The sequence below is a fragment of the Ictalurus furcatus genome, chromosome 22 (assembly GCF_023375685.1).
Source record: "Ictalurus furcatus strain D&B chromosome 22, Billie_1.0, whole genome shotgun sequence".
NCBI lineage: Eukaryota > Metazoa > Chordata > Actinopteri > Siluriformes > Ictaluridae > Ictalurus > Ictalurus furcatus.
Genome location: NC_071276.1, coordinates 14,547,213 through 14,572,822, shown reverse-complemented (window position 1 = coordinate 14,572,822; position 25,610 = coordinate 14,547,213). Strand labels below are relative to the sequence as shown.

The 25,610-nt window shown below is 38.5% G+C and overlaps 1 protein-coding gene and 1 long non-coding RNA gene across 8 annotated transcripts in view; both read left to right on the top strand.

Annotated features, from left to right (window-relative positions):
* Window positions 1-25,610, top strand: part of parp8 (poly (ADP-ribose) polymerase family, member 8) — a 48,929-nt gene that overhangs the window by 3,136 nt on the left and 20,183 nt on the right. For all 7 annotated transcript variants that reach the window (XR_008384330.1, XR_008384329.1, XR_008384328.1 and 4 more), the window contains exons 3-5: window positions 74-128; window positions 21,615-21,652; window positions 23,076-23,165. Coding sequence is in view for 4 of the 7 variants with exons in the window: in XM_053610251.1 (XP_053466226.1) it covers window positions 74-128; window positions 21,615-21,652; window positions 23,076-23,165 (183 nt within the window). In the remaining 3 variants the exon portion in view is untranslated. The remainder of the gene's footprint in view (window positions 1-73; window positions 129-21,614; window positions 21,653-23,075; window positions 23,166-25,610) is intronic.
* LOC128598985 (uncharacterized) lies at window positions 13,546-19,735 on the top strand. Its single transcript, XR_008384331.1, has 3 exons — window positions 13,546-13,994; window positions 14,106-14,139; window positions 14,234-19,735. It is a non-coding gene; the product is annotated as an uncharacterized LOC128598985 (long non-coding RNA).

Here is a 25,610-nt window from a genome sequence, read left to right as displayed (position 1 = left end):
TTGTTATTATTATTATTTGTATAGTGTTACATAGATCTTTCATTTGGTAACATGTGTTTCCTCCCTGTTTCAGATTTTCTATTCACCGACGCCACCTTCACGTTTACCTACTCGAAAGGGTCGAAAAGGTAAAATGTGATCCCAGTGATTTTAATATATTCACATCATTACACTGAACCATTATATTGCATGTGTGTGTGGCACCTCCTTCACCTTCTGTAGCTTCTACACACACATACACAGACATGCTCACACTCACATACGCACGCGCACACACACGCACACACTCACATACACACACGCTCACACACGCTCACACCCGCACACACACACTCACATACGCACACACACACACGCTTTCATACACACACGCCCACACACACACACACACACACATATGCTCACATACGCACACGCACACACACACCCTCACACACTCTCACACCCGCACACACACACTCACACACACAGACACACTCACATACACACACACACACGCGCACACATAAACACGCGCACGCTCACATACGCTCACACACGCACACACACGCTCTGACACTTTTTAAAATGAAAAGAAATCATTTGATTTCTACATCGGATCTAAAAAAATACCCCCAGTGATGACTAGTCACGCAGGCAGGTTGATGTGCATGGATCACTCATATCTACAGGTCAGTGCAAAGGTTTGCACCCCCTTGGTTTCTTGGTGAAAAACAGGAAATTCATTTATCTTCAGTACACGCTTTATTTTTGGGAGCCTATCCCAAAACAACTGAGCATGAGGCCGGAATATACCCTAGTTGGGATGCCAGTCTATCGCACAGCACCATGCACACACAGACACATACACACACACACACACATGCACATACTCATTCACATGCTCATTCACACCAAGGGACAATTTAGCAAAGCCAGTTCACCTAACAGCATGTTTTCTAGAGGAAATCAGACCCTTTGTGAAAAACATACAATTTACAATTGATCTAAAACAAACAAACAAACAAAGATCTTAAAACCAAAATGTAGATAATCATAAATATAAGACAAAATCAGTAGAAATAGTTAGTTGGAAAGGATGTTTTTTCCCCCATGACCTTCTTAGTGTCTAGATCATATTTGATGAAGGCAGTGTATAACAGATATCTGCAGAATAACGGGAAAATAGTAGCCAAGCAATCTGGAAATATTCGTCTGAATATTACAACTGAGAAGATACAAAAAGACAGAGGATACAAAAGACACTGGAGTCAGTTACTAGAGACTCTCTATATCAGCGATATAATTATATACTTGTAAAAACCAAATATTCTGTTGCTACACTTTAAATTCCTGTATCCTAAGGGAATATAAACTTTTACCTGTACTTACCTTGTAATGTACCTCCATATAGCACGGACCCCCTACAACATCACATTCAACTTCTGTGCTTGACCTTGTGTTCTTTGTTGTGTTAGGGGTATGCAAACTTTTGTACTCGCTTCTATCTATTATAGACACTCTGTAATATCTCCTTCACTCGGTGTTAGCCGCTCAGAACACTGGATTTATTTTTTGCTTTTGCTCGGTCTAAACTCAGCTGAACGGGAAAACCTTTGACACCCCCTGATTGTCTGTGGTTTTGGATTAGCTGTTAATTCAACATTGTGCACAGACTAAAACTAGGCAAAGGTGAAATGTTTGGGATGAGGGCCAGGGTTAGCTTCAGTGTTTCCAACTTGGATTTGTCATTAGATTTGGTGACCTTTCAGATCTCTTCAGCGGCTTAATAAAAAAAAAAAGTGTGCAGTGACAAATTTAGCAACTTTTGAGCAGGCTATAGCGCTCATCTTGCACTTTACAGCTCTCCAGCTCATATCAAAGCTGCTGGTTATATGAGTTGAGAAAGCAGGTTTGGTTGACTCACCAACAGTGTGTAAACCTTCACTGAGTTGTGCTTGCAGAAGCAATGTTCCCACTGACGAATCATTGATCACCATTGCTCCCAACGACTAATCACTGATTACCATTGCTCTCAACGATCAATCACTTATAACCATTACTCTCAACGACTAATCACTCATCACCATTGCTCTCAACGACCAATCACTTATAACCATTACTGGCAGCGACTAATCAGTGATCAGCATTATTCTCAACGACTAATCACTGATCACCATTACTCTCAACGACTAATCACTGATCACCATTACTCTCAACGACTAATCACTCATCACCATTGCTTTCAACGACCAATCACTTCTAACCATTACTCTCAACGACTAATCACTGATCACCATTGCTCTCAAAGACTAATCACTGATCACCATTACTCTCAACGACTAATCACTGATCACCATTGCTCTCAACGACTAATCACTGATCACCATTACTCTCAACGACTAATCACTGATCACCATTACTCTCAACGACTAATCACTCATCACCATTGCTTTCAACGACCGATCACTTATAACCATTGCTCTCAACGACTAATCACTGATCACCCTTACTCTCAACGACTAATCACTGGTCCCCATTACTCTCAATGACTAATCACTGATCACCATTGCTCTCAACGACTAATCACTGATCACCATTGCTCTAAACGACTAATCACTGATCACCATTACTCTCAACGACTAATCACTGATCACCATTACTCTCATCGGCTAATCACTGATCACCATTACTCTCAACGACTAATCACTGATCACCATTACTCTCAACGACTAATCACTCATCACCATTGCTTTCAACAACCAATCACTTCTAACCATTACTCTCAACGACTAATCACTGATCACCATTGCTCTCAAAGACTAATCACTGATCACCATTACTCTCAACGACTAATCACTGATCACCATTGCTCTCAACGACTAATCACTGATCACCATTACTCTCAACGACTAATCACTGATCACCATTACTCTCAACGACTAATCACTGATCACCATTACTCTCAACGACCGATCACTCATCACCATTGCTTTCAACGACCGATCACTTATAACCATTGCTCTCAACGACTAATCACTGATCACCCTTACTCTCAACGACTAATCACTGGTCCCCATTACTCTCAATGACTAATCACTGATCACCATTGCTCTCAACGACTAATCACTGATCACCATTGCTCTAAACGACTAATCACTGATCACCATTACTCTCAACGACTAATCACTGATCACCATTACTCTCATCGGCTAATCACTGATCACCATTACTCTCAACGACTAATCGCTGATCACCATTGCTCTAAACGACTAATCACTGATCACCATTACTCTCAACGACTAATCACTGATCACCATTACTCTCAACGACTAATCACTGATCACCATCACTCTCAACGACTAATCACTGATCACCATTACTCTCATCGACTAATCACTGATCACCATTACTCTCAACGACTAATCGCTGATCACCATTGCTCTAAACGACTAATCACTGATCACCATTACTCTCAACGACTAATCACTGATCACCATTACTCTCAACGACTAATCACTGATCACCATCACTCTCAACGACTAATCACTGATCACCATTACTCTCAACGATCAATCACTGATCACCATTACTCTCAACGACTAATCACTGATCACCATTGCTCTCAATGACCAATCAGTGACCCCCACTGCTCTCAACGATCAATCACTGATCACCAATGTTTGTTCCACTCACACAGTTCTTTGTTCATTATTTTAAACTCTATTCTTGCTATATTTACAAGTAATAATTTAATTTAATTTTATTCAATCCATAACCGTCTCCTTAATGTCTATTTCCCAATTCATTACTAAAACTGCTTCTTTTTGTCTGCTGTCTAGATAGAAATGATAATATTTTGTTTGTGGTTTGTGATGCCATGACCAAAGATGACCCCTTTATATAAGAAAGCCCTGTCCCCATGTGTCATATTCACATGTTTAAATATTCTAAAAGGTATTCTAGTGATAACAGGTAGTCAAGTGTCTTTGAAGATTTCATACACGCTGGTGGTGCTTTTTGCCGCATTGTGACTAATTTGAGCTGTTATGTTGACTGCGCGGATTTCCATTTCTAAATTGTCCATAGTGTGTGAATGTGTCTGTGATTGTGCCCTGCGATGGGCTGGCACTCCATCCAAGGTGTCCCTCGCATTGTGGCCTAAGTTCCCTGGGATAGGATCCAGACTCCCACATGACCCTGTGTAGGACAAGCGGTACAGAACATGGATGGATGAATGGATGGTTCTCTAGCTATAGGTCCTGTCTATGTTGAGTTACAGTACGTAGTTTAATGTATAGTTTTGTAGCATATATTTTGTGCCATATTGTATACAGCTACTGTACAGGTTTACTTGCTTTATTGAGACAAGTTTGTAGCTTTATGATGCTATTAATCTGGTGTGGTATTTTGCCTGGACACTTGTCTGTGATTAAAGGAATAACAGTAAAGCCGACTTGACTTGACTTGACTTGACTATGAACAACCAAAGCGTTATTTCTTCTCACAATTAAAAATGGTTATCATCTATTCATGGATTATATGAAGTTCTGATAAACAGCCTTATAAGAAAGCTAGGTATGAAGCTTTTCAGCTTTGTAAGTACAGTATTTCTGGGTAACACATACACTCTGGCTGTCAGGTAAAGCCTGATCCAGAGTCTTTCCCTCTGTCTAATGATGCATGTCACTTTGGAAAATACCCTGCAATCTGTGAATTCAGTCTGCCCACGTGGTTTCATAGCAACCGCTCGGCGTCAGGTTGGCAGCACATGTGGCTGCTCTTGTTATAGATTTAAAATCAGTCTAACTGGTTTGAGTGTGGAAACGCTCACCGTAGATTAACTTTAATAAGGATCAGGCACAGGCGCACCCGTGGCGTACATTGTGCGTGCTTATGGTTTTATTTATTTATTTGCGTGTGCAGCTCCAGACTGTGGGGAGAAGAGACTGTAATATAGTGGTCTCTTGATTTTCAAGGATGAGTTTCTAAGATCCTGAAAGAAAAGAGAACAAGGCGTCTCTGCAAAAATCCTCCTTACATTTCATTTCTCTTTTAGACATACACAGTTGGCCTTGTGCAATCACGAGCCATTCTTCTCTTGGGAAAGCACCTCTCTGTTTGCCTGTGCGGTTGTGTGCAAAAGACTGCGGTTTATAGTTTGAGGAAATTTCCTTTTTGAAGAAAGAATATACTATCATTTTTCATGTACCAGAAGTGGTATGTGATGAAGAGATATTTCCTATGATCAGGCTGTTTAGATAAAGCTAAACGATTCTGGTAAGTGTGAACTGTGGGTTATAGACCACAAACAACAACGCAGTCACTTTGAATGTCCCTGGTTTCGTTTCTCTCTGTCCTGCATTCTGCTCAGTTAGTGCTCTATAAAGCAGGACTTCTCAACCTTTTTGTAGCCAGAGACCCATTTAACTGCAGCATAAATCCCACAGACCCCCTCAGTTTCATAGATGAACTTCATGAACGTGTATAATAATATTTTGTCTATTTATTAGTGATGTAGATCTTTCTCTTGCTAAACTTTCATTTCATATGATTTATAGGCTAGATGTTTTTGAGTTATTGAGATTAAGAATAAACCCGTTCAATTCAAGTGACCAGTCAAACAGATTAATTACTCTAAGAACACTATAATAAATATACGTTTGCTAATAATGGATTGTGATTTATATATATATATATATATATATATATATATATATATATATATATATATATATATATATATATATATATATACCTATGCAACTAAATAAATATATATATATTTTAAAAACATCACAGATTACAGGCTATGTTTCACAGACACCACTGCTGAGAATCTCTGCTATAGACAACACCACAGTCATATTTGAATGAAAGTTGTGATACCTTAGTAGGAGATGACTAAAATAGCTAAAGCAGCTAATAAGGCAAGTACTGTTATATGTACGTAGTATTAAAATTACTAAAGGATTAAATAGAGAAGAAGGAGCAGGAGCATTCCAGGTTGAAAAACCTTTCACTTTCAGTGTGAAACAAATCCCGATCACATACTTAAAATCCTTTCACGTTCAGATTCTAGAAATGTTCTCCTCTTGGGCAGAGTGTATAATAATTGTATTATATATGACTTCTGTTCTCTGAGCAAAGATGTGAGCAGTTTTTTTTTTTGCTAAATAAACTGCAGCTGGATTTTTGCCCCTAGCTGCTTCGCTCTCCAAGATTTACTTCGGTGAGGAACAGTTAGCTCATCCTCTGCCGGGGAAGAAAGACATTGTTAGATTGGTTTGGGTTCTAAGAGATTTCATACCGTATGTCTGTGGAATATTGTTCTTCAGTCGACTCTGACCTCTCTTGGATGGACACAATCACACATTACACAACTACAATAATTTCTATCATTCCAAGTCGAATTGTACTGACGTGTTTAGCTTAAAACATCTTTAAAAAAAAATATCATTTGTGATTAAGCAATTACTGTAGTTATCTGTTTTAAAAATCGGGTCAGATTTGTACTTGCAGACTGACAAGCTAATTATCATTAACAGACTTGGTTACTTCCTTTACACAGAACTTAGAAATGTAGGCCAGTGCCTGAAGCATGTAGCGAATTTTGGGCAAAGTGATGTATATTTTGCTGATCGTGGTAGGTTAATGGATCTTTTTTGGGGCAAGGCCCCTTGAAAACGTTATTTTGCCTACAACTGAGGTCTTAAAGTTACAAAATGTTTTTAAATGCCACTAAACACATCTCCATAAAAGACAAAATGCAGTGGCAGATGGGCCATATGGCATCCAACTGAATCAGTCGTACAACCATATACTGTAGGCATGTATGTTAATGAAGTTATCAGATAAGTCTGGAACTTTCTGTCTATGTGCATGTGTGTGGATATGTAATAGACCATGCATAAATCATGATTTTTCAAGGAATAATGTGTTTCATTAAAGTTTGAACAGATTGCATGATTATGAATGGGGGTGTGGGAACATGAGGACAGGAGTATTGGGAATTGTGCATATGTGTGTGGGTGGATGTAGAGGATTTTTCTTGACTCTCCGTCCTCCCTAAATGTCTGTTCAAGTTTCAGACACTTTTTCATACTACTACAGTGACTTTAGACGTAACAGTAACTCAAGGACGGACAAAAGAAATACAACCTTGCCATATATAAAGGGTTACAGCGATGTTGTAATCACAGCATCCAGGCAGCACGAGCTGATGATATCCATGTGAAACGTTAGCTAGTTCAGTGTGAAAAGTGGGAATAGTTAGCTAGTTCATTTGGAGTTGATTTCTGCTCATTTTGGCATACCAAATTTGAAGCACAGTCACTCAAGTGACTAGATCCCATCAGCATCCAACTGGGCATAATTACTCCTGCTCTCTGGGTGGAAAAGATGGCCTTCTTCTCTTGGCTGTTAAACAGAGCAATGTCTGATAGCTAATTTATACAGAAAAGGGCAATTTATGCTCTACTCCAAGTGCATTCAACTGCCCTATGACACTGCAAGAACAGCAGTCCAAAAGCATGTGCCAGCTGGCTTCTTGTGTTATGGAGGAGGCATGTGCTAGCTTTCACCGTCCCAGGCTGATAGCTGGGAATCAGCCACGACTAAATTGGGTAAAAATCACAAATGACTACACATGATCTAACTGGTGTCCTGAGATTCTTCGAGTTCATATGTACACAATTGTAAATCCTTAGTTAAGTTTCTGTTAGCACTTATCTCATCATCCCAGTTGCTAACGTGTTCTGTGTATGTAGGATTTACCAGTGCTAGGAACTCAATGACTTACCTAAAACACCCTGAAGCATCTCTTCTCCGACACATTTCTTTAAATGTCATCTATATCTTATTGTTGCGTATTTTAAACTTGGGCAGTACTTGGTTTTGTTTTGGTTGCACAGACGGTGTCTTTATACTGACGTAAACCTGTGAAACCATGGCAATCTTTAACTATCCAGTTTCGCTGATCCTGTGCCCACTGTAACCTCCGATTCTGCTGATTCTGCTGATCATGGTTGTAAAGAGTGGCTATTTGAGTTATTGTAGCCTTAATGTAAGCTTAAACCAGTCTGGTTATTCTCCTCTGACCTCCACGATGAACAAAGCGTTTCCCCCACAGTGCTGCCACTGACCGGATGTTTTTTTGTTTTTCGCACCATTTTGTGTAAACTCTAGAGACGGTTAACGTGTTAAAATCTCAGGAGATTGGAAATTTCTGAAATACTCTAAACTATCTCATCTGGCTCCAACAACCATGTACCACATTTTTCTTCATTGTGATGTTTGATGTGAACATTAACTGAAGCTCTTGGTCTATATCTGCATGATTTTATATCTGCATGCTGCTTTGTAGAATTGCATTGAACAATATTTGGATTTTTTTTGTTCAGTCTGTTTCCCAAAAATCATGCAATTGAGGTCAGATGTTAGTCATCTGCTGCTTATTATAAGGTGTATAGGCATATTTGTTATGTGGTGTTATGTGGCCAGCAGTCTGGTTATGTCCTGTGCTCAATTTAAATGATTATGGGGTTGCTTTAAGTCAGTTAGATGAAGTTGAAGGGCTCCTGAGCCATCACGCATTAAATGAGCTGTCTTATATTGCTTCTTTCCCAGTGGCCATGCAAATTTTCTGATAAATCCCTCGATAAATTCTAATTAAAAATGGAGGTGTCCAGGAATGCAGTATATGCTCGCTCCAGCAGCATGGTGCAGATAAGTCGGACTTGTGAAAAGATTTATGAATACGGAGTAGTGGCCTTCAATATTTTAATTAATTCTGCTTTAATTAGGGCTGCCCCTGGACCTCGACTGCATCCTCTGCAGGTCTTCTGAAAGCTGGCCTTATTCACTGTTAACACTCCACTTATTGATAGTGGATGTGGTGCTGGAATAAATTAATTGAATGGTTGATTGTAAATAGACCACAGTTGTGGGTTCTGGGTTCAGTAGTATTTTCCAGATCACATGCTAGTTCATGTATTTTCCTGCCATTTTAATGGCACGTTAGCCAGGTTTGTTTCCCTTGAGCGGAAAGTGAGCGTCAGTAGCTGTCCATAATAATGTGAAATCTACGCCATGTATTATTACTGCTTTATACAGCATGGATTTACAGTCAGCTCCAGAAGTATTGGCATCCTTCATGAAAACAATAAGAAAAAAAAAGCTTAATACATGTAGTGAGTGATATTTCAAGCTGAAACAATGTAGTTTTATTTTACCAGAATGATTTTCACTATATAGTGTACTTTTTTTTCTACAAAACTAGACTCAAAATGATTGACACCTATTACAATTAATATCTCTTGATAGCGTATAAGAGCAGGAAATAACAGCACTGAGCCTTTTTCCTGAAATACTTGTTAGTCATTTATGGCATTTTCTATATAGGGCACATCTGAGACCCCAGGGTCAAATCAACAGATTATGGATTCATTATTTTATTGAAAGGTATGTTGTCACCCCCTGGTAGAGTCAACCAGGTTTTGGGATAAGATATCCTAGTATATGGCAAAATTCATTATGTCATCAATCCTAACAAAAGTTCCCGTCCATTAGTTTTTTAAAAACATTTATTATTATTATTATGACTACTATTATTATTATTATTATTATTATTATTATTATTATTAGTATTACTTTAAAAAATTCAACATGTTTTTCAGATTTTTATCTCATCTGACCAAAACACAAGATTCTGATTGTAGTCCGATGATGCCTATTAAACTTCAGGAAATACGTTTTGTCAGTTGCTTGTTATGGAAGTGGCATCTATCTTGACAAACCCAAGAATCAGTCACTTAGCTCTGATATTTGGGCTCTTTTTCTGTTTTTTTTTTTTTTTTTTTTAAAGCTAAATTTGTCCCAATTTAAGGCTGTTAGATTGCCTGCAACATTAATTATTAATATGTTAAGAAGTAAACAGTGAAACAACCAACATTGACCATAATTTCCTTTTGTTATTAAAACTGCATACATTTTACATGGACAGTACACTGTTGTGCAGGATATTGGGCTTGTTGGAGAATTTATTACAGTTCTTCTCGCTCTGCAGTAAAATCCCAGACAGCCTCCATTAAACAGAAACAGGGTTTATTACTTAATACTGCCTATTATGTAACAAAATTTCTCTGCGACAGAATTTTTTTAGGAAAAAAAAACTGTTTGGGAATATTTTTCTAATTTGTTATGGACACACTAATGAAGTAGGCATAAAATAGGAATGTAAGACTGAATGTATGTAAAAATTTCTCATTAGTAAGCAACACCAGTAGACGACTTTTGCTACTTTCAGGGCCACCCATTGCTTAAATGGATTACCCGTATTGACTCTAGTATTGCATCTTGCTGCATTGTACCACATTTTAGATAAATACTGAATTGAATTCGGGCCTGTGTCTCCTTCAGTCAGCCAAATTTAAAATGATGAATGAACACATAATGTGCACCAGCAGATACTGGGCTGGGTTGCCAAGGCTGTGTGACTGAAGCAACCCAACAAGCAAGCAAAACCAGCCCAATACCAAAACTCAAAACATGCTCTATATAGACCCCATACACTGCATTAATGTCCAACATCACGACAGCCAATTACAACGTTACAGCGCTGTTCAGTGAAACATGACAGTCCATGGAAACCATTTTAATATGCATTTTTATTAGCATAGCGGCGTATCCTGTTTGAATTGCTCCAATACTCAAACAGAGGGTGATGATGCCTACATCATATTTATAGTCAGAAATGGAATTAAATTCGTTAAGCTCTTAATGCATATTCAAAATGGTTGTCTTCAGGATTACATATGTGCATATCTTAAAGTAGTCAGCTTTAGAAGATGGAAAGTTACAAGTCAGTCCTCTGGATTGAATCAGGAACTCATTGTCACGTGTCAGTGAGAGAACTAGGCCTTTAAATGTCACAGTTGTTCAGAGAGGTCTGGCCATGCATTACAATCAGGAAGCTGATGGAGGACTGTCTATGAAAACACTGTCACTGTGTTGTGTGTAAGAGGAAGTGATATACTTCCTGCCGTTTATTCATTTTTTGTTGTTGTGTACCTACACGTTTTTTTTGAGGGGATTTCGCTCGGTTCCTGTTGGTGAAAAATGCCTGATAAAAATATCCAGTGATTCTGTTTTCCAAACCTCCATTTTACACATGTGACGTGTGGGAGATTTGTGTTTCTGACAAAGTCCAATCAATTCTACCTGCTCCAGTGGTTTGCACACACCAAAGCTTTGACATCGCTGAGAAATGACCTTGTAAATATAACGGCGTTATGATGAGATTTTTTAAATGGCTGCCAAAACAAGGCAAAAAAAACACAGCTAAGTATTTAGTTTCTTTTGTAATATTAAGACTCAGTTGAGTTTTACTGAATATTACTGGAGATGTATTATTGTAGTTTGTTTTTCGAGCTTCATATCAAAAGACCTGCATCAAAGTCCAGTCCCAATACACTCCTCTGCTCAGAATCACATACAGATATCATCTCTGATGATTTTTAACCCTTTACTACACTGATACTGGAGACACTGGAACATTACTCTGTTCTGCTTTTTTAAGGTAAAAGATGTGAAATACAGTATCTCACAAAAGTGAGTACACCCCTCACATTTTTGTAAATATTTGATTATAGCTTTTCATGTGACAACACTGAAGAAAAGACACTTTGACAGTTTGACAAGAAAAGACATGACAGTCCCGCCCACTTGTTTTCTATTCGTTCGTGAAGCAAAGGGTTTAGAATTCACAGGTCAACGTCTACCTAAAGTCAGCATAAAGTGAAAGCAAACACTAACAGAAACAAATACACATACAGTATCTCACAAAAGTGAGTACACCCCTCACATTTTTGTAAATATTTGATTATATCTTTTCATGTGACAACACTGAAGAAATGACACTTTGCTACAATGTAAAGTAGTGAGTGTACAGCTTGTATAACAGTGTAAATTTGCTGTCCCCCCAAAATAACTCAACACACAGCCATTAATGTCTAAACCGCTGGCAACAAAAGTGAGTACACCCCTAAGTGAAAATGTCCAAATTGGGCCCAATTAGCCATTTTCCCTCCCCGGTGTCATGTGACTTGTTAGTGTTACAAGATCTCAGGTGTGAATGGGGAGCAGGTATGTTAAATTTGGTGTCATCGTGCTCACACTCCCTCATACTGGTCACTGCAAGTTCAACATGGCACCTCATGGCAAAGAACTCTCTGAGGATCTGAAAAAAAGAATTGTTGCTCAATATAAACATGGCCTAGGCTATAAGAGGATTGCCAAGACCCTGTCACTGAGCTGCAGCACGGTGGCCAAGACCATACAGCGGTTTAACAGGACAGGTTCCACTCATAACAGGCCTCGCCATGGTTGACAAAGAAGTTGAGTGCACGTGCTCAGCGTCATATCCAGAGGTTGTCTTTGGGAACTAGACGTATGTGTGCTGCCAGCATTGCTGCAGAGGTTGAAGGGGTGGGGGGTGGGGTGGGGGGGGGGACAGCCTGTCAGTGCTCAGACCATACGCCGCACACTGCAACAAATTGGTCTGCATGGCTGTCGTCCCAGAAGGAAGCCTCTTCTAAAGATGATGCACAAGAAAGCCCGCAAACAGTTTGCTGAAGACAAGCAGACTAAGGACATGGATTACTGGAACCATGTCCTGTGGTCTGATGAGACCAAGATAAACTTATTTGGTTCAGATGGTGTGAAGCGTGTGTGGCGGCAACCAGGTGAGGAGTACAAAGACAAGTGTGTCTCGCCTACAGTCAAGCATGGTGGTGGGAGTGTCATGGTCTGGGGCTGCATGAGTGCTGCCGGCACTGGGGAGCTACAGTTCATTGAGGGAACCATGAATGCCAACATGTACTGTGACATACTGAAGCAGACACTGGGCCGCAGGGCAGTATTCCAGCATGATAACGACCCCAAACACACCTCCAAGATGACCACTGCCTTGCTAAAGAAGCTGAGGGTGAAGGTGATGGACTGGCCAAGCATGTCTCCAGTCCTAAACCCTATTGAGCATCTGTGGGGCATCCTCAAACGGAAGGTGGAGGAGCACAAGGTCTCTAACATCCACCAGCTCCGTGATGTCGTCATGGAGGAGTGGAAGAGGACTCCAGTGGCAACCTGTGAAGCTCTGGTGAACTCCATGCCCAAGAGGGTTAAGGCAGTGCTGGAAAATAATGGTGGCCACACAAAATATTGACACTTTGGGCCCAATTTGGACATTTTCACTTAGGGGTGTACTCACTTTTGTTGCCAGTGGTTTAGACATTAATGGCTGTGTGTTGAGTTATTTTGGGGGGACAGCAAATTCACACTGTTACACAAGCTGTACACGCACTACTTTACATTGTAGCAAAGTGTCATTTCTTCAGTGTTGTCACATGAAAAGATATAATCAAATATTTACAAAAATGTGAGGGGTGTACTCACTTTTGTGAGATACTGTATGTGTATTTGTTTCTGTTAGTGTTTGCTTTCACTTTATGCTGACTTTAGGTAGACGTTGACCTGTGAATTCTAAACCCTTTGCTTCACGAACCAATAGAAAACAAGTGGGCGGGACTGTCATGTCTTTGGACATTAAAAAAAAATGGAGCTGCATATTATTAAGTACGTTGGACTTTCACATTGTTGTGTTGTTACCGTGCTTGATGCACATCTGGAACAAAAGTGTGCACTGGCATATGCTAGGGTTTTTTTGTTAGCTGTGTTGGCAACTCTGCACGTGTATTATTACTGTAAGGTCTTTCAGACTTGGCCTGGACATGTGAAGCCACACCCAGAATGGGATGTTTTGTGGGCAACAGGAGGAAGAATTCCTCCTAAATTGTGGCTCAGATGCACAATTATATGTGTTGCTATATAGATGCTCTAAGTTTAAGCAATCACTCCCCAAAGAGCTCATTGTGATCAGTTTGTGACTTGACAGACGGAGCCAGATAGCTTTTAAACATCAGCGTTCACTTGAGGCAAACCTTAGACTTCGTTTTCAGGTGAACCAGAGATTGCTTTTCTCTATGTTTGTAATCAGTTTAACCAGATGTGCTAAACTCTTGAACCTGACAAATCTGAAATATATTATTGCCTATTTTTTTTGTTTACAGACCCTTACAGCGAATTTACACAAGAGTAACACAGGTGCAGACACAATTCCTACTGATAACCCAATGATAACAGTTAACCCCCACAGCAAAACTCCAGTTTGTACTTATCGTTGCTGACTTGCTTGCAGGGCTCAGGAGAAGCGTCAATGACTACGACACATATTTCATCAATGCTTTTTATGGGTTCTCACTGAGCGCTAATTTCATCAAGTCCAATTTCGGTCACGGTTATGAGCTCTGGACGCCGCAGGGCTGAGCATTATGGCTTTCACAGAGAACTGCAGCTGAGAACAAAGGGGGGGCCATAGAAATAGGATCTTACACACCTCATGATTATAATGTAATGTGATTGGTGTGTACAACACTTTCACGTCTCTTAAAACTCTCTAATGAAACACCATTGGTGAATCTGTGAGGCTGAGCAGGTGAGAAGACTTAATCAAGCCAGTGAGAGCTAGAGCACAGATCACATTTCATTTCTGCTTTCATCTTATTTCTCCCAACTTTCTGTTGTTTCGGTGTATTGTAACAAAAGAGGGGTAGTACTGCATTTTAAAATATTCCACAGATGCTCACACTGACCACTATTTTCAAACAAACCTTTCTCGTACAATATGTTGTTATGTTTTGTGGCTTGAAAGATTGTCCTAGTTCTTCAGGTGTATAAAAAAAGATAGTTATATACAGATATGAAGGTACTATATACCTATGCCTCTGTCTTGAGGATTAGAAGGTACACTTTGAGGATGAAGGTGGAACAACCAACTATCATCTCCATACAGTGCTGTTCTGACAGGTTTACCCTGTAAGTTTCACACCCCCAGATCTCACCGTTATGTGACTTTCTCATAGCTAGCCTAGTCTTTTTAATTGAATTCTCTAATCTGATTGGTCAGAAGGGGTGCATTATTTTTGTATAACAGCACGGCTCAGAGAGCAGTTCTTTCTGTAACATACTAACAGTAGTTTGATATCAATACGCTCATTCTAACACGTTATTGTTCCCATAGTAACAGCCCATAAACAGGGACTTGTATGGTGGACGCTCCACATAATTAAGACTAATACATTAATAGACAAAAGACTGTTAAATGTGTTGTTTAACAAAGAAAAATGTGTATTCGTTGACGAAGTTTTTTTGTTAGAAGACCTTTATTTAACGTTTATGGACGGAGTCTCTCCCTGTGATGGACTGGCACCCTGTCCAGGGTGTACCCCGCCTTGTGCCCGATGCTCCCTGGGATAGGTTCCAGGTTCCCCGTGACCCTGAAAAGGATTAAGCGGTAGAAGATGGATGGATGGTTGGATGGACGGAGTCTCTAGTGTCAGGGTTTTGAAACAGTCACAGTGCTTTGCAAAGTTTCTCAGCACAAGAAAGTCTTCAGGACAAATGAATTGACACTTTCTAGTTTCTGTGGTTTTTGAGAGCGAGAAAGAGAGAGAAAACGTGGTGTTTGTGAGAGAACTGTTTATCGTTGTACATGATAACAGGAACTAACCTTTCTTGTGCATGTTCCACAAAATTAAATCAAACTATAAACCGATAAAATGCATGTGTGTTGTTCCTTAATAAATTAAACATTGTAACTGTTGGCAAATTGCTGTAGTATAAGTGGAATAAAACAATCCACTTCAGGCCATATTTTCATTTAACCACATGGTCCGTTGTGTGTTATTACTTACTCATAATAATATGAGACCATTTTAGAACCTCAGTGAAAGAATCGAGCATGTATAGAAAATGTGATTTCTTTATATATTACAATAGTAATGATAGTTACTGATGGTGTAATGTTGGAAAAGTAGTGTATAAGATATTTAACGTTCATTTAATACCCCTGTATTTTCATGGGTTTAGTTCCCTTTTTTTTTTTTTTTAGCGGTGACATCCGGTGTCTTCACTGTTGCTGTGTACAGCTCTCTCTTCAGAACTGTCTATACAAGTGATTTCACTCAGGGAATTCGTTTACCCGAAAATTTTTTAATTGTGCTGAACAGTTTTGCAAATCATGTCTCGGACTCGGGGCACAAGGTGGGCAGTATCAACCCATCGTAGGGCATAAATGCACACCCATTCACACACGATGGACAATTTGGAGATGCCAGTCAGTGTACAGTCCATGTCTTTGAACCCCAAACCCCAGAGGTGTGAGGCAAATGTGCTTACCACTAAGCCACCATGCCCCCTATTTATATATATATACACACACACACACACACATACACACACACACAGTACTGTGCAAAAGTCTTGCAAATAAATGCTATAGAGCAGAGATGCCTTCAGAAATAATGAAATTAAATGTTTCTATATTAAAAAAATACTATAAAGAGCAGTAAACAGTAATAAATGAAACAAAGTCAGTATTTGGTTTGATGACGCTTTTCTTAAAAAATAAATTAGTAGTCACAGGTATAATGTGTGCACTTTTATAAGGAAATGAGCTGTGAGTTTTATTGAGCATCTTGTAGAACCAGACACGGTTCTTCTGGAGACTTTGACTGTTGTACTTGCTTCTTATTTTTGCAGCAAAACCCAGCAGCCTTCATTATGTTTTTGTCTGAAAAGTGTCTCTTACATAATCTGCTGCTCTCTTTACTGACGTACAAACATTTTTCTGTAACATTTCATTTTGTGCTGGAAAACTAATGTTTGGAAATCTAAAATGTTTTTGTACCGACTTCATAATGTAGAAGTCATAAAATAAAAATCAATAAAGGTAGTACAAAAAAAAGTGTATCTAAGAGTTTTGCACAGTACTATATATATATATATGTATATATCAGTATCTGGTGGCCACCAGCTGCTGTAAGTACAACAGTGCATCTCATCCTCATGGACTGGACAGTTCTATTTGTCAGTTCTTGCTGTGAGATGTTACTCCACTCTTCCACTGCTTTAAAGAAAAACCCATGCGGACGTAACATATATACACACCAGCAGTGGGTGTCGTGGGTGGCTTGTTTCCTTGCATTGTTTTGCATGAGGCTAGAGTGGACTCTACATGTTGAACAAAGACACACAAAGTTTGAAACTGTAGCACAGATACTCACCTGTATTCTTTTGGAAAACACAGAGATTTCCCTTACAGCTGTGGGGGGAAAAAATTACAGCACACACAGCAGGTGCATCACTGCTTTCATCAGTTTCATCCGGTACTTTCACTATGAGTGAGTAGAGAGAGATTATAATTAACAGTTTTTTTCTACCACTGAAATTGCAGATAGGAATTAATTAGAATCCATGCCAGCACATAGAAATTTGCCCTGTTGCTTTTTGCTGAGACTTTGGTTACCAGATCTTATGAAGATCGTTCACGTGGACCTCTGAGTGGGAATTTCCATGTTGGAATTTTGAGTGCTTTCAGACAGCACAGAGCAAATCTCAGCAATGGTGCATTGACAACATAAACATGCCTGCATCAAAAGAAAAGATAAAGTCATAGAAAGAAAATATACATAGGTCATACAATAATATTTGTTTATATAAATGTTTATGATCAATTATATCTGATAAATTCCACCACCTACTTCAGCCCTCTTAAAGATTAGGAAGCTATATGCGAATTCTAGATAATGTGAGATAAAAACTACTAGAACCTCAGTTTTTATCTAAAACTGTAATTGAAACGGCAGTGTGTGAGGATGGGGAGTTCTCTTTCAAAGGAAACGCAACGTTGCATGAGCTTCACGCTATGGAAGTGCCCTTGTGTGTGACCAACATCTGAAGTTTGTGTGACATCATGCCTGCCGTGATTTATTAAGTGGCAATTAAGCGTGTCATGTGATATAAAACGGCACCTGTGAACTATGCCGCCAGACTTATTATCTTCAGCGAGACTGTATGTCGGTCTTTGTGTGAACGCTCGCAAAAGACTCTGCATTTCCGCTCTGTTTTTTCAAAAAAAGTAAAATCTCTTTACTTTTCTGTACCTCTAAAAAAAAAGAAAAAAAAGGAGAAAAGTATGAGTGAGAAAGATTTCACGAAATGTGTCACGCCTTGCTCCCGTTTCATCACGGGGGGATGGCAGGTGGAAATCATTCCACCCCAGGCTCGAGTGTCTTGCAGTGACCCTAGGGCTTGTTTCTTTTGAACAGGCCCTATCCTCAGTATGTCAGAGTGGGTATTCTCATTCCCACGCAATGTTGAGTTCCCGTTGAAAGGGAACGTCTGGGTTACGCATGTAACCCTGTTCCCTGAGAAGGGAACAAGACATTGCTTAGCTTTATCATTCTAGGGTATGCCTGTGAATTGTATCTTCGCTTCAGATAATAGAGGCCGACAACGTGGTTCACAGGTGCTGTATTATATCACGCGACGCGCTTAATTGCCACGTCACCTGATCACGACAGGCCTATAAATAGGCTTGATTTCACACAAGCTTCAGATGCCGGTCATGCGCCAGGGCGCTTTCCACAACGTGAAGCTCACACAATGTCTTGTTCCCTTCTCAGAGAACAGGGTTACATGCATAACTCAGACGTTTTCCCATCCTCCTGAATTTCCCCATATGACGTTAATGTGGCTTGCTGACATTACGTCTCAGCTGATCGTCATTTATTCCCTCATCTTTAAAAGATTACCTGGAAATCAGTTTCATTTCCAAATTCTAAAAGATTTTTGTGACATGCTTTAAGGCTTTTCTTCTTTTGTTGATCACAGTGGCAATTCAGCAGAAAAGGTTCATTTTTAATGCTTGTCAAACCAGATGGCCAGTATTTAGTAGTATTCTGTGTGTAATTGTGCAGTGATACTTCTTGAATTGTAGACTAGCAGCACCGTGTAGAATCAAAAAAGTAGCAGAAAATTAAATAATACGGGACAGAAAATTTTCTGTTCTTCCACAGACGCTTTAAATAATCTCTTCTAATAATCTTCATTCGGTAGAAATCCTGAAGGACTCATAGGGGTACTGAGTTTAAGCAAATCGCTTTCTCGTAATAATCTGTTTCCACTATTTAATACCTCAGTTTGTCTCTCACTTTCCATTCCACATGAAGTTATCAGTTACTTTGAGATAATTTGAGCTCTTGGGTGTCTGCCAACATTTTATAGCACCCTCAAAAATATATTGTGGCCTTGGTGCTAACAGTCGCTTGTTCTTGGCTTTTTACAATAAAAACCTAGAGGGCTCATACATCTTTAATGTGCTTTTTTGGAAACTTTTCCCATTCTTTTTTCCTGGCTCATTATACACCTGAATATGAGCCCATTAATTAGTTGCACAAGCAGACACACTATTTTGATATAGTGCATTCAAACACAACGGAGCTTAGGCCTTTTTTAGTTTATGAGACTATTTATTCTTGTGAAATTGCTGTCCTAAGTATTTTTTAGCACACTCACCGAAGTTGATAACTAGGCTTAAACATTCTCTCACAAAGCATTAGTTGTTAACTACAAGACAAAGTGCAAATGTTGAAGAAATCTTGAAATCCACACAATTGGATGTTGCCATCTTAGCCATTTAGCAGTACAGTAACTTGAAGAAACATGTAATGGAGACACTGGGTACCTCTCAGTCAGTTCAGTCAGGGCACTGATCACGGAGTCAGCCATTTTATGGGCTGTCTCAATCGCAAAATCCTTCCAGTGCTCTGGAATGTTCGCGCTGCGAAAAATCCCACAATGCACCGCAAAAATCATAGAGCATCGATGCTCACTATGTTGTCGTTATGTTTTCTGAAGCCTTTTAGCTTGAAAAAAATGAGGGACGAACTCTCAGCCAACTTCCACCTACAAATGTAAGCAGCTTGTTATCATTGTTGTAGCTCTCAAGCGATTACTTACGTTAACAATTTTTAACTCAATTTGACGTTCTACATACTATACATTTTTTCTAGTCTAATGACTTTTAAGTGTTTAAAAATGAAAAATAAATAAATAAATCCACTAGCTAGTCTACGATCCTGCTTGACGTAACATGACAGAAACGTGTGTGATTAAGGTAACAAATTTATATGACATATAAAACTTAAATATTTTTAGGTTTTTAATTTTTGTTGATGTTTTACTATGCGAGCATGTAGTCATGTGACTAGAAATTGAGTGTCCCAATATGTAGTAAGCCAGGGTCCTCACCAGTGCCCAAACTCATGTACACGATATACTGATTCACAACCTAGGCAGCTAGGGAGCTGATTGAGATATGCCCACTATTTAGTTGTTACAGCTGTACAGAGGTTAATCACCTCTCTACAGTGAGACAGTACAACCTTTAAAAACAAACCATGCTTTTTGGTTTGTTTTCTGTCTGTCTAACAAACCAATCTCTACTTCAGTCATATCTTCACTACAAAAGGGAAGGATATTAAAAGCTGACTGAAAGATTTTGTCCAGTTTGTCTTATTTATTGGTTAATTGTCAGATTGTGCCAGTGAACTGACACACAGTTTGATTGGACAGTGTGTACATAAGAGCTGCTTTTGTTCTGGTGTTTGCTTTGACATCCAAATGCAAAATAATCCAAAGACATTTATTAAGAGCAAATAATCTGATATGGCAAAAATATTACTTTAAACTGATGTCATTTGATCTTTGAGACCGGGCAGCATAGCCCTGCAAACCCATTCATACCAGCCACAGCTGGATCCACCATTTACAACCCCAATTCCAGAAAAGTTGGGACGCTGTGTAAAATGTAGATAAATGCAATGATTTGCAAATCTCATAAACCCGTATGTTATTCAGAATAAAACATAAATAACATATCAAACATATCAATGCATATATACAGGTGTTAGAGCAACATACGCTTCCATCCAGATTCCATCCCATCTTTACTTTCGAGAGACTCTGCCTCTCTAAGAAACTCTTTTTATACCCCATCATGTTACTGACCTTTTGCCAATTAACCTAATTAGTTGCAAAATGTTCCTCCAGCTGTTTCTTTTTAGTATCACTTACTTAGCGTTTTCTTAAAATGGTACATTTACTCAGTTTAAACATTTAATATGTTTTCTATGTTCTATTCTGAATAACATATGGGTTTGTGATATTTGCATATCGTTGCATTCATTGCATTTATTTACATTTTACACAGTGCCCCCACTTTTTTGGAATTGATGTTGTACATCTACTCTACATTACTGTCCTACATATTACCAGATATAGCGCAACTTTGGAAATATGTAAAACACAGCTTCTAATTATAAAGAAGAGCTGGTGGTAGAAGGATGTCTGTTGGTATGCTTGGTTGATTTCACTGCTGATCCTTGAAGTCGCATGAGAAAATAAAAAGTGCTGAGTAAAGCTGAGTACATTTCATTATAGCAGAGACTTAAGTGGATCAGTTGTAAAAACAAATCATCTGTTCTTTTGTTCCATAATTATGTTGACATATTTATTGACTGAGCTAGAGTGAATTATATTTTGTTTAGATTTGATTGACTATAACATTGTAGTTGCCTTTAACCAGTAAATAGCCTACAGTTTCTAATTTTAGAAAAATAATACTGTATATTTACTTTATCATATGTGTGATTTGTATTTTGTTACTATTTCCGCAGTGTGTCCTACTCTGTACATGTCTCTGATGATTATCCAGGTAAAGTATTTTCTAATTTCATTATTATTATTATTATTATTATTATTTATTTTTTTTTTTTTACATCAGTGGTTCTCAAAGTGGGGTCCGGGACCCCAGCTGTCCATGAAGCATTAGAGTGGTGGAAATCACAACCCATATTATCAAGGTTATTATATTTAGGGGTCCAAACACCAAAGGTTCTAAAATATTATTGGACAAATTATAATAATGTTCATGAAATTAATCCATACTGAGGCGGTGTGTGGAATTTGTTTCATAGTTAAAGGGGTCCTTGGCTAAAAGCTTGAGAACCACTATATTACATAAGCAGTGAAACTACAAGATCAGTGGACGTGTTTATTTAAGCTCCACATGTATATTATTGCTATATGCAAGGAATATGAATTTATTTTGATTGTTTGCACCTGAACTATTATGTCAAACTCTGAATGTATAAAATAAAGGCAAAGAAATCTGTAGATGTTACATATTCATTAACCACAATGGCTTTTAGCTGCCTTCTCGTTCTCCTTCTGCTTGTCATGGCTTAATGAACAGCATATTTAGAGGTCATGTCAAGTTTTGCTGCACTGCTATGACAAGCAGCCGGAGTCTTTTAGGCAGTGTTTAATTCGGTCAATGAACTATAATTGGCCTGCCAAAAAAGCTCCTGTAGGACATGTCATGTGAAAGCACAGTTAATGTAGCTGTTGCTGAATTGCCCAGCACTTCAGCATAAGGGCACATTTGAGCCTTTTTTCACACCAAAGGGTCAGTTCATTTTGCTTTTACTCAGTCATTACACTGGTACATCAATTCTAAGTGCATTAGTGCATATATTTGTTATTGCACTCCCCTTGAATCTTGTAACTTAATGCTTGCTGGTATTATTGAACTTTTTGTTACTGCAGAATGCTTTAACATCATTAACCACAGGTTGGATTGGAGTTAAATTCTATCTGATGTTACTGTTAGTGTGTTGCTGTAGTAGCCAAAGTAAGGAATAAAACAAGGACGCCGTGGCCTGATGTGAAGCGGAGTTACTGTTACCACCCTGACGTTAATTATTTTCCTATAACAGCACATCAGTGCACATTGTTGAGAAAAAATGTCATTTAGTAGTGTTGATAGTTGGTTCAACAGGAAAATGACTTGACTTTTTGTCATTGGGCAGTGTCTAAAGAAACATGACTGGAACATTGACTTACATTGCTAATTTGATTATGCATTACAAGTAAATAAATTGTGTGTTATACATAGATACGTATTACAAAATTCAACGAGACCATTATCTTGGTCTGTTCATCTGTTTATTGTGTCCTTATTGTGTGCATGTAAACATGATTAATCAGAATTGCTTAATTACGGCTTTATTATAGCCTTAGTTTGGTTGATTATCTTCCATGTTAATACTAATTTATGTGTGCTGTTTCCCTTTCAGACAACACATACGTCTCAAACTCTGAAAACAACGATGATGTATTAGTCACAAGAGATCCAATACCAGTTATTTTCCATAGAATTGCAACAGGTAAAGCCTTTCTGATATTATAGAAATGAATACCATGTCTTATGTTTCTTTTGTTATCAATTCAATTTGTTAAATGTGTCACATAGTCACAATCTAGAAACTCTATTTCCCAGTACTCACACACCTGGACTCAATCACCTGCACCACTACACTCACAGTATATAAGGACTCTCAGCACTTACATTCACTTCGAAGTATACGCTCAGTTTGTCCTAGTACTCCTGACTATACCAAGCCTGTTTAATTGTGTTTGTCATTCTGGTTTGTTTCTGATTGTTTCCTGTTTTCGTCTTTGCTTTCTCTGACCTGTTTGCACATCACCTGAACTTTCCCTGTTTTTGAAGTGGTACCTGATTGTCTATTTGGTTTTGTTGTACTTCGTTAAACTGTTTTACCTGCAAATTCTTCACCTCCGTTACGTGACAAAATGAAACAAATGCGTAAAAGAATTGAACGATGGTGATATACAATGCACTCTGTAGATTAGACTGAAAATTGGACTTTTAATTTTAAAATCCTTGGCATCTGGAGATGGTGTTAATTTACTGTGATTGAAATAATCTCTTCATTTGCAACAGGAAGGCTGATTTCAGTTTTGTTATTCAATATGTCCATTTGATTGAGCATGAAACTTTGAACCAGATGGTAATTTCAAATTCAGCAGCTTATCCTGAGTTCATTGATTGTTCGTTTATGAAGTAATTCACATAATTATTGTTTCTCAGTGGGCACTTTTTTTTTTTTGCAACTTAAATAGACCACAGATGGCCAGTATCTTCTGTTAGTCAGAAAATTGGTACATTGTCATACATTCTGGGACTAATTATACAGTTTAAGCCTGGAGTTTAATAGTTTTCTCTTTTTCTGCTGTTTAAATCTGAAATACTTACTGCAACTACTGGCTTTTTTTTCCACAAATATAAATAGAAATGGTCTTGCAAAGCAGCTCATAGATAATAATCACTTATACACAAGATCGCACACAGCTGAAAAGAAATCCAATATAAGGTGTCAGTAAAGTGTTGGCTTCAACAGCTTCAGTGAGCTTTGGCAGATATTCTCCAAGTCTCTGTAAATGTACTGGAGCGATGAACACTGAAAGATATTTCCTCAGTTGTTGTTTCGAGGGGGGTGGAGAGCACTGTCTACCTATATCATTCCAAAATCTCCCATAGGTGTTCATTTGGGTCGAGATCAGGTAATTGTAAAGGTCATAGCATTTAATGTACATTGGTTTCATCCTCATCAAACCATTCAGTGAGCCCTCGTGGCCTGTGGATGGGGCCAGAATCACCGTTCCCCTCAGGATAGAAATGTTAAACACAGGAAAAAAGGTGATCAGTCAGAATAACACTGTACTGCCTTCTAAACAGGAAAAGTGGATACAAACCATACCAACAAAATGTTTCTACAGCATAACAGAGCCACCAGTTTCTCCTTTAATGTGTCATCTGTCTGTAAATGGCAGATGGTATAGAGTCATAATCCTATGAGTCATAAGCCCAGTGTTTCCACTGTTGATTTTAATAAAGCAAGAGCTCTATTTTATGTTTCAGCTTCAGAGATGTTTATCAGCACAATTTTGTCCAGACATAATACATTTTATATTTCAACTTCAGAGATGTTTATCAGCCTAACTTCTATTTCTAGACCAAATACATTTCCTCAGTGGCCCCATTTTGACCTGGCCTGACATAAAGTACTGTATATAGACAGCTGCTAGATTGTTAAAGTCATTAGCTGCATAGCTAATCATCTGTAGCACAGCAGATAAAGCCTCAGGAGTGATGACGAGGAAGAAGAAACGAGATATAGACCACAAGACATATCGAGATTTAGTATTTCGTGATTATTGGATTAAATGTGGATGGGTTATCCAAGGCTTACTTTCTGTATATGCAGCACAGTGCTGGAGTGTAACTGTGGATACGTCTACTGATTTAGCAGTGAAGTATGAATTTTAGTGCAAAGTCAATGCAATAGAGAATGCAATAGATACTTGCATTTTCTTAAATAGTTGGAGTAATAGTTCATTGGATAAAATTTTTTTAACAAATACATCACAACGAGTTTTTGCTCGGGGGGTTAAAACAAATATGTTTTTAAACCCGGGGGCACCCCAAGGATGTGTTCTGTAACCTCTGTTGTTCTCTGTTTATACAAATGAAATAAGAATGCAGAGTGAGAATTATAAATTATGCAGATATGCAGATGACATGGCACTTTTATGGAAAGACTGTGTAAATTCTGAGTATGAGGAGCAGGTGTTAAAACTAGAAAAATGGTGTGAAGCAAGTTCCTTATTGATAAATGTCAGTAAGACAAAAGAATTGGTTTTAAATCACCTAGAGCCCCTAACAGAAATAGCTTTATGTGATCAATCTGTTGGAATTGTGAAGACCTTTAAGTATTTGGGAACAATGATTGACTGTAAATTGAATTTCT